This window comes from Sminthopsis crassicaudata, chromosome 1 (assembly GCF_048593235.1).
Source record: "Sminthopsis crassicaudata isolate SCR6 chromosome 1, ASM4859323v1, whole genome shotgun sequence".
NCBI lineage: Eukaryota > Metazoa > Chordata > Mammalia > Dasyuromorphia > Dasyuridae > Sminthopsis > Sminthopsis crassicaudata.
This window is the reverse complement of record NC_133617.1, coordinates 701,293,617-701,309,669: the sequence shown is the minus strand read 5'-3', so window position 1 is coordinate 701,309,669 and position 16,053 is coordinate 701,293,617. Positions and strand designations below refer to the sequence as shown.

General features: G+C 42.5%; 1 protein-coding gene across 1 annotated transcript in view; it reads right to left on the bottom strand.

The window, feature by feature from the left end:
- Window positions 1–15,136, bottom strand: part of FGD5 (FYVE, RhoGEF and PH domain containing 5) — a 176,027-nt gene extending 160,891 nt beyond the window's left edge. The window contains 1 exon segment of the mRNA XM_074283826.1: window positions 14,490–15,136. Coding sequence (XP_074139927.1) covers window positions 14,490–14,502 — 13 coding nt within the window. The 5' untranslated portion in view covers window positions 14,503–15,136.
- Window positions 15,137–16,053: the final 917 nt, after the last annotated feature.

Below are 16,053 nucleotides of genomic sequence, written 5' to 3'. Positions count from 1 at the left end.
AAATCAACAGGATAGCAGCTGTGGTAGCAACATTTCAGGAGGATAAATATAATATTCAACATATTCTGTTTAAATTGGCAGAGAAGCATGATACGTTGTAAAAAGATTTCCATCCAAAACAGTTGAAATAGAGTTGTTTGGGTATTTCTTAAAAGGCTCAGCTTCAGTTATTTAGAAAATTCACCAATGTTGAAGAGCCCTTTCAGTGGAGAGGCTTGTAAATTGACACAATTATACAACTTGACAAACTACATTTCCTTGCTTGATGCCTTCTAATTGGGAGATTTAAAAATCAGATCTAATAAGACAGAAGGAAAATGAGGTAAGTTTATAAAGTTTAAAGGAATTTTTCTTGGAACAGGCTCAGAAAAGTGTAAAAAAAAAAGCAGATAAAGGAACAATATCGCCTGGAGGATGAACATTTTAGTAGAAAGAACACCTGGACCTGATGTCCACTTAATTATTTATTAAAACCTTGATATCATTCAACTTCTCTGAGGCTCCCCAAGGTATAAACAAGGAATAATAATATAATCCTCAGGGGGATGACCTGGAAATGATCATCATCATAGGATATTCTGAATCACCAAATCCTAGAACCATAACTGGAAAGGATATAAAAGATCACTATAGTCCAACCTTCCTATTTTACAAGGCAGAACACATTACTTGCCCAAGTGCAAAGAGTGGCAATTACTATTAATAGGAATTTTGTCCACAGTCTTTGAAAAATAAAAGTTGAAGTTCACAGGGCAATATGGAGGTGTTTGTGGGCACCATTAAGCATGAACCCATTGGTGTTGAGTCCTTTCTGACTCTTTATGACTTCTTTCTTGGCAAAGATACTACAGTGGTTTGTCATTTCCTTCTCTAGTTGATTAAGACAAAAAGAGATTAAATGACGTGACCAGGGTTTAAGAAGTCAGGTCTTCATGACTCCAGGCTTGGTGCTCTCTATTCACTGAGAAACCTAGCTACTTCATAAATCCATTATCTTTGGAGAATTTAGAAAGAGAAGCAGTGGAAAGGATGTGATTAGAGTGAAAGGGAGAGGGAATTTATTTTATTTCTCCCTATTTCTCCTTTTCCTCTCCCATTCTCACCCCAGCTCAATTGATATAGTCATAGAATATAATCACAGATGATGAAGCATTTGTGAATGAAGAAGGATTTTTGGGAGGACTTGGACAAGAAGACATGGTTGGCTTTCTATCTATAGCCTTATAACTGTCTTATCAAAGTGAATTTGCTCATTCTTTCCTCTTGTAATGCCATAAAAAACTTCCTTCAGTCCTTCTATGACATCTAGGTGCTACCCCATCTTTTTCCTCCCTTTCACACCAAACAGAAAAAGCAGCCCATACCCATTGCTTCCACTTTCTGACCGCTCACTCATTCTCTTTGCAGTATCTCCTCCTCTGACTTCTATCCCCACCACTCTTGAAACTGTCCTAGGAGAATTCATTAGTGACCTCTGAATTTCCAATCTAATGATTCCTTTTCAATTTTCATCCTTCATTTCTCTGAATCACTTAATACATTCTAAAAACTGTCTCCTTTTTTGACTTGCATTTTCTCATTTCTCTTGCTTCTTTAATCAATTTTTTGTCCCTTTACTCTTCTCAATTCCTTGAGTTCATTATTCCCCAGGAGTCTGTCCTCAGTGTTTCTCTTTGTGGTATGTCCTTCAACAATACCTGGCACATAATGGGGTCTTCATAAATGTTTGTGGATTTCTTGTTGATTGATCTCTTCTAGTAGCTTTAAAAGACAACTTCCAAATCTGTATCCCCAATCTTTACCTTTTCTGGATATCCATTTCCATATAGGTAATTGTCTTTAGGGGCAAGTCAACCTGGATGGCCTATGCTACAAGTGCAATATATCGCAAATTCAATTTGAATTTCCTCTATTTCACCTCAAAACATGTTTTATTTCTGAATTCACCATTCTCTCTCTCTCTCTCTCTCTCTCTCTCTCTCTCTCTCTCTCTCTCTCTCTCTCTCTCTCTCTCTCTCTCTCCCTTTTTTCCAGAGGTACCACTTAGTCTGCCATGTTTGAAATTTTGCTCACTGCCATCACTCTGTTACAAGTCCTCATTATTCATCTATGCTTTTACAGTAGCCTCGTGGTAGGAATTTATTTGATTCTTGGTAATTGTATTTCCCACACCTAGCACAGCATCTAAGAGTAGGCACTTAATAAATATCACAGCCTCTTTATCAGCCAGAAGTTCACTTTGTTTCTGGCTTTCCCCCCATTGTGAATAGACTCTACCCCTGAAGCCTTTTTTTCTCCTTCTGGAGGGTCAGAAACTTCATTTTAAGGAAATTGCCCAGACCATCATAGCTTCATTTTTGTCCTGGCTCCACTCTTGTCTCCCTAGGCTTTTCCTACCATCCACAGCAGTCTTCCTACTTTGGAAATTCACTCTGCCCCTGGGCCTCTCTCAGTGGAAATATACTCTTTCCCTGAGGCTACTTCCTCTAATTGGTCTTTCTTAGAACCTCCATTTTAAGGAAACAATGTGGACCAGCCAGGTCTTCATTTTTTCTCCAAGCTTCACATTTGACCTTCTTCACTCCCTGTCCCTCCCCCAATTCATTTCAGACTCAGTTTATGTCCATTAGAACAGAAGGGCCTTGAGGGCAGCCACTACTTTTCTTTCTCCAAATATTTGTATTGCCAGTTACATACTAAGCACTTTATAAATGCTTACTGACTTGACTTGTCACTTCTGTTTTCTTTCCCATGAGATCCAAAATTCACATCATCACTCCACAAATCTTCATTATGTACAAACCTGTTCCTATGTGAATTCAGATATGGTCTCAGATACTGACTAGCTGTGTGATCCTGGACAAGTCACTTCACCTTCTTTTTCTCAGTTTCCTCATCTGTAAAATGAGCTAGAGAAGGAAATGCCAAACCAGTCTAGTATTTTTATTGAGAAAACCCCAAATGGGGAAAGAGTCTGAAATGAAAGAACAACACTGCCTATCAAAGGAAATTGGAACTCCTTAATTTGGGATTCAAGGTCCTTGACAATGAGATATCATTCTACCCTTCCCTTGGATCATTGCCCTTCATATATCTTATGGTCTGGCCCAAATGGACTCCTTACTTCCTCTCCTCATGCCTTCCCACTTCTACTCATGTTAGTTCCTATTTCTAAAATCATCTTTCCTCTCTTTATTTAGAAATTCCTGCCAATCCTTTATAGCTTAACTCAAATCTCAGTTCTTACAAAGGATCATAGGTCTAGGTCAAGAAGGGGCTTTAGAGGCCATCAAATTGAACCTCTGCCCCTCTTTTGTAGATAAAGAACCTTGGGAGGTTAAGTGACTTATGCAACATCACATAGACAGGAAGCACCACAGGTGAGATTTGAACCTTCTTAGAGCCTTCTCTGGCATCACCCCTCAGAAATGACCCTTAATCCTCAAATAGCACTTGTATGTCCTTAGCAAGAATTATTTTTCATTGTTATTTGTATTTATATCCCATACCTCCCATACCATAGACAGTAAGCACCTTGAGGGCAGAAGCCATGTTCCACTGAATTGTCTTATATTACAGTAAAGCCTGAAGCAAAAGAGATCTTTGTTTAACATAAGAAAATATTTTCTAGCAATGGAATATGTTCAGAAGTGGCCTGGGCTCCTTCAAAAGATGGGCAGTTTCTGATTTTCACTGTTGACCAGTGGTGCTGAAGGAAGGCAGAATGACCACTTGTAGAAGGAATTAGTGATCTGAGCATATCTAGACTGAATGAGCTTGAAAATCTCTTCCATCTTTAAGACTGGATAACTGAGAAATGATTCTAATCCATTGGCTAATGGGTATCCTTGGCTTGCTTGGTACCAGTCTTATAATTAAATAGGAAGTAGTATTGAGACATTGTTGGGAAAGGTCTACTTGCCCCTAAATTTCCTTTCAGTGCCTGAAATTCTACAACATCTCTACCTTTCCCATTGCCACCAAAGTGATTTTCCTTAAGCAAAGGTCTATGGTCATGTCCCTAATATTTAAATTCTAGTGGTTCCCTATTGTCTGTAAATAATATCAAATATAAGGAGAAGGCATTAGTAGTTTGGGGGAAGATGTTTTTATAACTTTTCAGAATCCGGTTTTAACTGACCTTTCCAGATTCCGTAATATATTGCCCCCCCCCTTTTCACTCTTTACAAGTCTTGCTAAATTAATCTTCTTGCTGTTTCTCACAAGAAACTCCATCTTTGGGTCTCCATGTTTTTGCCCTGCCCATCTCCCACACTTAGAACACTATCTTTCCTTTTTTTGCCTCAAAGAATGCCCTCACTTTCAGTATAACTCAGCTTCCCTCCATTTTTTGCATGAAACCTTTCCTGCTCTTTTCAATAACTAGGCCTCCCTCAACTACCCAATTTATTTTGTTTATTTGGCATATACTTAATCATATACATTGTGACTCTCTGGATAGAATGCAAATTCCTTGAGAACTGAATTGTGTTATATCTCTAGGGTCTATCAAAATGCCTGGTATGTAGTGGGTGCTTAATAAATTCTTGTTGATTGATTGATCAATTGATTCATTCCATTGCCGAATCCAATATGAATGCATGAGGCCCCCTGAAGAAGAAATATTTTAAGTTTATCAGACACTGCCTGAGTGGGAGTTATAACAAGGCCTGAGAACAAAGAAGCAGCAGTGAAAAAGAAAATACATCAGTATCTGGGTTCAAATTCTGGATATATCATTACCTAAATGATCTCGAGCAAGTTAATTCTCTGCTCTGTATCTCGCTTTTCTTGTCCATAAAATAATAAGGTGGGAAGGACTAAAATGAAGCTGGCAAAATATAGCCAGAACCAGATTAAAATGTAATGGAGAAATATTTAATGAAACTTAACAAAACAGCTAAAATTATAGCTTAAAACTAAATCAGCATGCAGTCTTCTGGATCCTTATGAATCCCCATTTCTACCTGATGCTTCAGCATCTGCTTGGTAATGCAGTGGATAGAGCACCAAGCGTAGAGTAGAAAACTCTGAATTCAAATCCAGCCTCAGATACTGCCTACCTGTGTGAATCGGGGTATGCCACTTAACTTCTGTCCTAGAGCAGATTAGCTGTGAGATTCTTTCTAGTTCTAAATCTATGATCTTATAAATCTAACTCATCTTCTGGTCCTTTGGTTATTACTATTGCTAACAATCAATTCAATGTACAGAAGACATGTAAAATGGGGATATTAAGAGCAGCTATTTCTCAGGTTTTGTTGTGAGATCATATGAGATAATAATTGTGAATCACTTAGAACAGACATTTAATAAATCTTTTATTCTTTCCATCCTTCATTCCTTCTTTCCTTCCTTTCTTCCCTCCCCTTTCCTTTCCTTTCTTCCCTTCCTTCTCCCCTCCTTCCCTCCCTCCCTCCATTCATTCCTCTCCTTTCCTCTCCTCTCCTCTCTTCTCCTCTCCTCTCCTCTACTTTCCTTCCCTTTCTTTCTCTTTCCTTCTTTCCTTTTTTCTTTTCTTCTTCCCTTCCTTCTTTTTCCCCTTTTCCTTTCTCCACTATCCTGCCTTCTTGCCTTACTTCCTATCTATTCCAACTAAAATCCCATGCTATACTTTCTTTAGGAAAGATACCTGGATTAGCTGAGGCTGGATGGGCTGGGACAAGGCACCAAAGACTCTGCTCTGAGAAATAAATTTTGCCAATTTTCCATTTTCCCATTAGGGCCAGCTCAGCTCTACACATTATGCACTACTTTATATTGCTTTCAGGTATCTCATGTCAGACATTAACCATTTGTGCAAAATTATTCTCCCAGGGGGTGGAGAACTCATTTTTCACCCCTAACAGGTGGCATTTTACAGGGATGTCAAAGGAAAGGGGATAGGAGCATTCAGGGCCATGAAAAATAGGTGTCCTCCCAGAAGCCTCTCTCTCCAACCCCTCCAGCCCATTCTTCATTAAAGGCATCCTATTGATCTGTGGGTGATGAGTTACTGAGGAAAGATTACAGGAGGTGAGAGAGCTGTGATCTTTCAAGATAATTCCTCCTCAACCAAATTGCTAATAAGTTTGAATAATGAGTTTTGCAATTGTCATAGAAGATCACTTTTCATTTGTTCTATCTCAGAGATTATAACTATTAAATTTGGAATTTTTGTCAAGCCATCTACCACAACGTTCTCACATGCACCTTGTCTTTACTTTACAGAATAGAAAATGGAGATCCAGAATGAGTGAATGAATAAAAATAAATATTATGCACTTACTATGTACCAGCTACTGTGCTAAACAAGCCATCAATGAGGTTACAACTCATAAAGGAGAGACCTGGAAAGGGGAAGAATGGGTGGAAGAGATTGGTCTGGTTCTGGATTAGATTAGATGAAATACCATCTGTGGCCAAACCCCTGACTGGGACAGAAGGCTCTCCATTTAGTTAAAGAATCAGGATTAGAATCCCATCTCCAGACTTCCAGACCAGTACTCTTTTCAGGCTGTTTCCCTCCCCTGACCTTTAGCCTCAGCACAGGCTGACCCCCATTCTTGGCTTTCAGGCTTCTTTCCCAAAACATGGACCCTTTCATTTTTATATGCTATGCCCCTGGCATCTTTACCATGTTTCATATGGATAAAATATACTATGATCACATGGTCTGCGTCAGATTCCCTCAGAATCCTGCTCTCCATTGGTCATTTTAAAATGTGTCATTTCTTCATTTTATTGTCCTTTCTGATAATGTGGACCGCTTGTTGCTTCTCCAAACTTAGTTTTCCACATGCTGTTTATGAGTCCCTCCACAGGTTGTATCTTTTGCAGAGAATGACCTCTTTTCTCACCTCCAACTCTCCAAATCCCTAACATCCCTTTATTATAAGCTAATGTGCCATTTTCTACAATTATAATAATAGCTAGCATTTACAGAATGCTTTAAGGCTTGCAAAATGCTTTATAAACACTACCTCATTTTCCCCTCACAATGACCCTGGAAGGAGTACTATTATAATTCCCATTTTACAAATGTGGAAACTGAGGCAAGCAAGTTAAGTGGCTTTCCCAGGGCCACACTGCTTATAAGTATATATATCTCAGACTTAGATTTGAATTCAGGTCTTCCAATATTAAATATTAGGTAGGTAGCCTCTTCTGACCTCTTTATTTGCCCCTGTTTCTCCAATTATCATGCATAATACCACCTGTCTATAAGTTGTATTCTTCTTCTTTAAAGTTAGGAGCTGTTTTAAATTTTGTCTTCATATCCTTTCCCTTTCCCTAAGAAAACCCAATACCTAGAGCATAACAGATGCTTAATAAATGTTTATTATATTGGATTGAATTAGTCCTGGGAATGATCTGGTGACTTGAGAAAACAGAAACTCCTGCTCACACAGCAGGAGGACAAATTTGGATCTAAGATTCTTCTGACTACTGGTCCGGTGCTCTTTCCCTCCATCTCTTTCCACAACTTTCCTAAAAGGTGGAGGATGAACTCACCGATCACAAAAGTCCCTTCCAGCTCTAGCATTCTATGTTCTAGTCCACATCCTGAGGGGAACTGTGGCATCTGTCAAATTCAGGAAGGACATGCTGGAGGACGCAGGTGTTACCCACAGTACACCAGCCTTGCAGAAAAGTACCAGCTGCCCTGTCTGGTTCATGATTCTTTCTCAAGCCTGCCCTCCCTCCCGAATAAACAAGTAAAGCTACAAAATTGATGTTCTTGTGACTGTGGGAATGTGGGCAGAGGATATTTGCAATGACAGGATCTCATATCTTGAACTGGACAAAGGCCAACCTGGCCCCAACCCATCTTACCTACCCTCCCCCAAACATTTCCCATAATGTCTCTGGGCTATTTATTTCAGGAAGTTCTTCCCGGAATCTACCTTCCATCTTCCCTGAAACTGGTTAAATTCCATTCAATTTAACAACCTTTTATTAAATGCTACTATGGGCACAGTTCTCTGAATGACCCCACACTTCTTTAATCTTGAGACAAAAGGCCATATTTTAACACCAATATTCCTTCAGTGATGTTCTATGTATGGCCACAGTCACTACAATCTCAGAACAAATGAAGCTAAGGATCACCCCCAAAGACAATGGAGAGACGGAGTGAATAATACAGGAGTAATGGTGTTAATGATGGCACTAGGAAATGAATATTTTCCAGGAAAAAAAGATGGGCCATTCACACACAAAAATGAGAATTAATAATTATAATTACAACAAGAACAATAAGACTTTATTAACATTTATACAGTGCTCACTATGTGCCAGATACTGTGCTAAATGATTTAAAAATACTATCTCATTTGATTACATCTATTTTACAGATAAGTAAACTGAGGCAGGCATACATTTAGTGATTTACCCAGGGTCAAAGAAATAGTAAATATCTGAGACTATATTTGAACTCAAATCTTTTGGACAACCAGACCTGGAAGCTATCTATCCACTGTGCCTGAAGCTACCTGAAGAAAAAAATGATGGCTCCTGTGTCCTTGCTGGTATTAATAAACCAATAACTATTATTAATTGATTATTATGTGCTAGGTATTGGAGATACATTGACAATAGATAGTCTTCTCCTTCAAGGAGCAGCAGATGTGCCATGGTCAAGAGAATAAGATGAAGGCAAAAGGACTCTAGTCTAGCTTGTCTTATGGGCCCTCTGTGGTGGGGCAAGAATGGAATAATAAATAGAAGGCGTGTGAGTTGTATCAACTGGAGTGAATAAGCACATTGATTAGATAAAAAAATCCAGTAAAGTGTTAGAATAAGAAACCATGACAAGACAGACATGGTGGTCCACTGTGGGGCTACAAAGCTAAAAGCAAAACTACTCTCTGTCCTCAGTGGGATAAAGCACTTGCCCAGCTTTGTCAACCCATGACAAGAATGTAGTAAACTCTTACTATAGGTCCAATACTCTGCTAATCATTGAAGATCAAAAGAAAAAGCAAAGCCAGTCCTTACCTCAAGGAGATTATATTCAAATGGGGCAGACAACATATACAGATATAGAATTTTTACTGATGTGTACAGAATAAGGGAAGGGAAATTTAGAAGGACTGCTCTACTAGTCTAGAAGACTCCTTTTCCTGAGTTCAAATCCAACCTCAGACAATGACTAAATGGGCAAGTCATTTAACCTTGTTTGCCTCAGTTTTCTCATCCATAAAATGAGCTAGAGAAAGAAATGGGAAACCACTCTAGTTTCTTTGCCAAGAACACCCTAGTTGGAGTCACAGAGAGTCAGACATGACTCAAAATGATTGAACAACAATAAATAACATTTGAGGTAGCAGATGGCAAAAGCAATGAACTTGGTCTTGTTTCTTGTTCATTCTTCTACTACATGTAAATGTTATCATATGGCTAGGATTGTTTTTTTTTCTGCTCCTGTGCATAAGGTCAAGGCTACAGTTAAAGGTAGACTTCTAGTCAAAATTTATGGCAGAAGCTAAAAATATAATCAAAGGTCAGTTTGTAGTCAAAATTTGGGATTGCTCTGTGATTGAGTTTGGGGCTCAGACTGTGATTGGAATCTGAATTGTCTGCAAACACAGTTTGAGTCTTTGGCTGGGTTCAGTCTGTGGGTCATAAAATGGGAGTAAATCTAACAAAGTGTAGTCTTTAGATATTGGCACCCTTGGAACAAAGCCCTGATCACCTTATCCTGGTTATGGTTCTATTTGATATTCTATTTGTGAAATTCTCATCCAGTGACAAATAAATGGTCATAATACTAGAGACATACATGTAAACAAACTATGAAAAGGTACTAGGGAGATCTTGTTAAGAAGACTTCCTTTATCAGAAATCATCGGTAGAATTGCTATTCTCATGTCTTTCATTTACACAAGCATCAATTAGCATCTTTCTCTTGGTTACTTTCTCTTTTTTCCTCATTTAAGTTGGCATCAATCAATCAAATTGATCAATCAAAAAAGATTCAAGTATTACATCTATGATTTTAGTGCTAACTATCTGATTGCACTTGACTCTGATCGGATATGATCCCCCCAGTTGCATGTTATGGGCAAAATTAATCTAATCCAACAGCCAAACTGGGTTTTTCTTTTTTCTAGGCATGAGCTGATCCTTTCTCCTCTAGTTCTTGGCCATTGACCTGAGGAGAGGGAGTTGGTAGAAGGCTAGAGCTCTCACCAGAAGACGTGCCATTGCTATATAAATCCTGGATCACTTCCATGGTTGCTCTACTTGTCTATCTCTCTTCCTTCTCATTATAGAATTTACATTCATTCTCTGCCAACCAGAGAAAATATTCCCTTGATCTGATACTTTTAGGGCACTGGAAAAATTCACTATAGTGTATGCAGTATGTGAATTAGGAGACCTGTTTTCTATTCCCAAATCAACTACTAATTGGCTACATGCCTCGAGAGAATGTTGCTAAGCCTCTCTGTATCTCATTTATTAATATTTCCAAAAGAACAGGCTGGATGAGATGGCATTTAAGATCCCTTTCAATTCTACATCTATGAACCTTTTTAGCCTTCTTAGGGGCTCAGTTTCTAACTTTGTAAAATGAGGCAACTGGAGTAGGCAGATATTCTTGACTCTTGCTCTTATATTCTATGAGATTATCTCTAATCGAGTTGCCTATTTAAGTGTGGGTAGAAAGGCAATCAGTACTTAGAAAGGTGCCAAGGGTTGCTTGCCTATATAAAGATTAGGAAAATCACAATTCTATTGATGGTTTCTGATAATGGAAATTTTCTTAACCACTTTTCATTTAATTCCATGAAAGGAAATGAAATTAATATTTATTAAGTACTTATTATGTGCCAGGCACCATGCTTCTAGTATTAAATTCACTTAATGGTCAATGGACAAGAAGACCACATAAAGGTCAATAAGTCTTTTTTTTGTATTTTATCTTTATCTTTATTTTTTATTTTTATTTTTTTACTTTTTATAGGCATACATATTTATACAATTACCTTGCTGCACAAGAAAGTCAACAGGAGCCTTAACTGGACTTTAACCCAGGATGGAAACATTTCCCCTGTCACAGTCTGCAATCCCACCAGCACTATTCCACTCTTTTATTTCAGCAGAATTCCAAGTAAAAATGGCTAGTTATAACTCAGATATACATAGTTAATGTTTATTGATGGTTTAAAAATCATGTTATCCTTAGGATTCTTTGCCTCCTCCCCAACTTGTCATCATTTCTAAAGAAGCAGTGGGTGGCTAGCTAGGTCTGGGGTCCATTTTGCATTTGCTTGTTTCATAAATTCCCATGGTCAAGACATTTATCACCTACTGGCCAATATATCGTTGATGACTTGGCCTGTACCTGGTTTGTATGGTTCTTGAGAAAACTAACACAATCTATGGTTCTGCCTCTTCTATCAAGCTTGTGATTATACAAACAACGATAGAGGACCAACTTTTTGAAGGTACAAGTAACTATAAACAGTACATGTTTAGGAAGGGTCACAACTGGGTTCTAGTCTCCTCAGTTACTTCTTTTCTCTGAGCCTCTATTTGCCCACCTATAAAATTAAACATATGAACTCTGACATACTGAAGATCCTGTCAACTTGAAAACCATGATTCTTGGCAAATGAAGTACCAAGTGTGAGCTCCTAAATAGTTATAGTGAAGTTCATTTCATGGTCCTGAGTTTATTTTAATTGTGATGTATCCCAGTTCCCATTGAACTCCCACACCCAGATGTTCAGATACCAGCATTCAATTGAATTTTAATTTAACTTTTAGTACTGAGTACCCCTAAAATACCTAGACAATGACTCAGTGATCTATAATTAAGCTGCTGTTCATCCAGTCCATTGTTCTTGGGTGAGCTCTAAAGACTGTATATTTTTGCTATCCAATCAATGGCCAATCACTTGGCATGATTATAAAAATACTCCCCTATGATAGCTACTCTCTTCCAGCTCCTGCCCTGGCAATAAAATGATATCTGCTAAGACTCTAATTTAGGCTAGTAGCTTGGGCTTGAGCTTCTGGTGGCCACAGAGCAGGGAGGAAAGGCTTTATACAAGCAGATGTCATCTGGCCCATTATCCCTGCAGTTCTGGAAAGCTGGAAACTCTCACTATTGTTTTATTTTTTTTCTCACTATTGTTTTAAAGAGAGTTGGGGCATAGGAGGAAAAAAATGACTCTGGCTCCAGTTGAGTTGCTCAGAAGGAGGAGGTGAAGTGGTGGTGGGGATTTTGTTTCAAGGTGGACGGCTTGGGGCTCAGAATTCTCTTTCCACCCTCACTCTTAATATAGTACATGGTATTACAGTTACACACCTTCTATTACACTAACCCCTCTGTATAATGGAGTTAATAGCCATGCCTTCTCACCTTATTCCCCTTGCAGGGAATGTTACAGTCCACACACTAATTACAAATACACCATACCCCCCCAAATGCCACTCTGAAACCCCCAAATGTCTGTGCCTATATCTGAGACCCATTTCCTTTGACTCTCAATCCTAAATCAAGGGAGGTTTTTTTTTTCCCTTTGTCATACTCAGTCCCACTCCTTGCCACCAGCCCGCACTTAGCTCCCAAAGCAGACAATGTGATTTTTTTTTTTTTTTGCATTAAAAGGGTAAAAAAAAAAAAAAAAAAAAAAAAAGGCAGCAAGCAGCAGGATATGGGTTCCAAGGCAGGCAAAATGGTGGCTTCCTGTTTCTTTAGTGATGTGCAATTGGGGTCACTTTTTTTTTTAATGTGAAAATGCATCTTGAAAAATTTTTAAATTGGGGGAAGAGGTACTTTAAGCACATCAGTATGAATTGATAGAGGCTCTTTTTCACCACAAAGGTCCTGGCCCTTTGGGAATCCGATTCCCTAATATCTCAAAGGAAGGAATTCCTCCTCTATTTAGTTTTGAAAACAATGGGGTGAAAAGATGTACAAGAAAAGATGGGGAACATCTCCCAAACCCACCAGGACCCCCGAAGTAGGTCGCAGGAATGTTCTCCCTTGGTTCTGAATCCTTCGGCAGGAATGGAAGATATCAGGGAGGAGGGCCCAAGAAAGTGATGTCTGGAACCGTAAAAGGGGTGTTTCCTCTAGCACGAAGTGAGGAAAGAAGAAGATAGAAAAGGTATCCCGAGCCAGAGGCTGCCCGAGAGGATGGGACTTGTTGTGTATAGATGCATTTTATTATTATTATTATTAAATTGCATTCTTCGTGGTTGGGAACTTCGTTGTTCTGGTGGGTAAACTCACAAGGAAGGGAGTACAGTCCTGCTGCAGGAAGGCTCCCTAAAGCTGGCACCAGGACACCTCGTTTCCCACCCCAATCCCCACCCCGATCCCCGGGAGGGAGCCGTGTGAACAGCAGAAGCATATGCAAATTAGCTTCTCTGGGTCATACCCCGGGATAGAGTCAGAGAGGGCCAGAGAGTGGAGCAGGTCGGGCAGCCTGCCTGCCAGGTGGCTCCCTGGGCATCCGCTTGAAAAGGTCGGAAGGGGGGAGGCGCTGGGGGTCCTAGTTATCAGGCTCCGGAAACCGGGAGAAGGTGGGCTGCGAAAGAGCAGGAGCAGCTTCCCCCTCTCACCCGGGATCTAAAAGGCATCTACGGGTGCGCACGCTAGTTTTCTAGATACAGCTGGGGGAAACCAACAGAAAGAAGCCATAAAGGCTTGATTCATTGATATGGGCGGCGGGGCGGGGGTGCTTTCCCTATCTCCCTATTCTGAGACTCTTTTATAGCTGTCTCCCATCTCCTCTCTAATCTAATTCCTCCCAGAGAAAAGATAAGGAAATCAGTCCAAATGTCAAAATGAATTATGGACCAGCTCAGTTGGATGGTCCCAGCTCCTCAGGGTCTGAAGGCGGACCTCTAACTGAGGGAAGGGGCCCCGGGACCCCCACTGCTAGGAGGCTCCTTCCTGTGAGGTTTGCAACTCCGCCAGCCCTAACCCCCTCGCTTCCATCGGCTTCCGAGGCCCGAGCTCTCTAACTTCCCGGCCGGTTCCCTGGGCGCACACCAGTTGCTCCGCTTGGAGAGAGCCCCTCCCCGGGATGGGTGGGGAAGGATTGGCTTCTTTCTTTATTACTATAACGGGGGACGCAGCGCTGGAAATGCCTCAGTCTGCCTGTCAGCTGCAATCTTCCCCTCTCGCCCCTGGGGCTCAGGGAATACAAAAGTTCCCGGGGTCCAGCGCGTCCCCTTCTCTCAGTCCAGCCTCGCGACTGGGCGTGAGGAAGAGGTCCCATTCCCAGCCAGGGCTGAGCCCCGCTGCTCCCACTTCGAGCCCGGGCAGCGCCCCGCCAGTCAGGCTCCCAGGCGCCCAGCCCTTAGCCCCCAGAGGCCGCAGCTGGCAGGGACAGACATCTCGAGGCCGGGCACTGGGCGACCCTGAACCGATTCTGGGAAGGTCGGGGGTCCGAGGGTGTTGCGACCCCAGGAGCCCGGAGCTGTGCAGCTGCGCTCCTCCGCCCGCCCCGCCGGCCGCCTCTCCCCGGCCCCGCGGACACACCTACCTGCGTTGTTCATCTTCCAAAGAGCGGATCCAACTCTCCGCCGCGCTCGCTGCAGTCCCCTGCCTCAGATCATGGTCCCGCGGCCCTGGCAGTCCAGGGTTCGGCTTCTCTCTAGAGCGCTCCTCTTCCCTTTCCGTCTTTCTCGCGCGTGCACTCACCCCCACCCTCTCCGGACCCCGCCTGGGCAGGCGAAGGAAGAAGCCCCCAAAGCCGCTGGCAGCAGGAGAGGGAGCGGAGAAGTTGAGTAGGGGGATTCGGGGGCGGGGCCACCCGAGCGCCCGCAGTGGCCACGCTGGGCAAGGGGACAGTTTGACCTGGGGGAGGTCGGCTGGGGCTCAGCGGCTGCTGGGACTCAGTGGCTACTGGGGGCGCGGCTCGGACCCGGCTGCTGCTGCTGCTGCTGTTGCTTCTGCTGCTGCTGCTGCTGCTGCTGCTGTTGCTGCTGTTGCTGTTGCAGCCGCTGCCGCCGCCGCCGCCGCTGCTGCCCGGCCCCTTGCTCTGCCCCCCTCCCTCCCTCCCTCCCACCCTCCCAGAGCCCAGAGCAGGGCGAGCGCAGACTCGCGGCCAGCTCCCCTGGTCCCCCTGTGCTCGCTGCGCTCTGGTGGCCCGAGCTTCCCTCCTCCTCCTCCTCCTCCACCGCCTTCTCCTCCTCCTCCTCCTCCCCCTCCTAGACATTTCCTTTCCTTTCCTGAAGAGGAAGCCCTTTTTTGCTCAGTCAGGGATTGAAGGCAGTGGAGAAAACCGAGGGGGGCGAATAGCAGCCAAACAAGCGGAGATTTAAAGGGACAGTGACCACTCGCTAAGCCACCCCCACTCTCTGGTCCTCTCCTCCATCCCTGGGAAGCTCCCGGGTGAACTGGGCCCCTACCTGGGGCTCCCAGGCTACAGAAGATTTAAAGAGATAGTCTAGGATTTGTGTCGTTTACCTCTCAGCCGAAGGTGTTAGAGGTGTTCGGGAGTTGCGGCTGGGCTGGGGATGGGAGATGAAAGGCTAAGTTAGGGTACCCGCCGAGAGCAGCCTCGGCTTTCCGAGAAACTCAGGGTCTAGCAGCAGGAGGCGGGGAAGCCTCGGGCAGGGGCGAGATGAAGCGGGACTGAAGCGTCTCTGCCAGGTGGGTACAAGGTGTACCTGCTCTGCCTGAGCAAAAGCCTCCGGACTCGGAATCAGATCCGAGCTCCACGAGTCTGACGCAGGGAGCGCTGTTTCTTTGGGACCCCCGACGTATATAGGTATACCTTGTTTTACGCAACAAATAAGGTTGTGGAAAAGTTTAGTATAAATCGATTTTAAAAAAAAATCAAATTCCCTCCCCCTCCACCCCCCTTAACTCACCAGAGGAGCCAAGTACTTAAGGGAACCAGCCAGAGGCTCCTTTTGTAATGCAAATCACCACTCACTAATGTATCCACTTTATGAGTGTGGATTTTGTGTATTAGACTTAATTAGGGGGAACTCCACCTGTGAAGAATAGAGATGAAATGGAAAGGGGGGGGAGGCTGGTGGGTTGTTTCCTCATAGAAAAAAAAAGGCAAGGGGTTGTGGGGAGGGGAGATAGAATCAAGT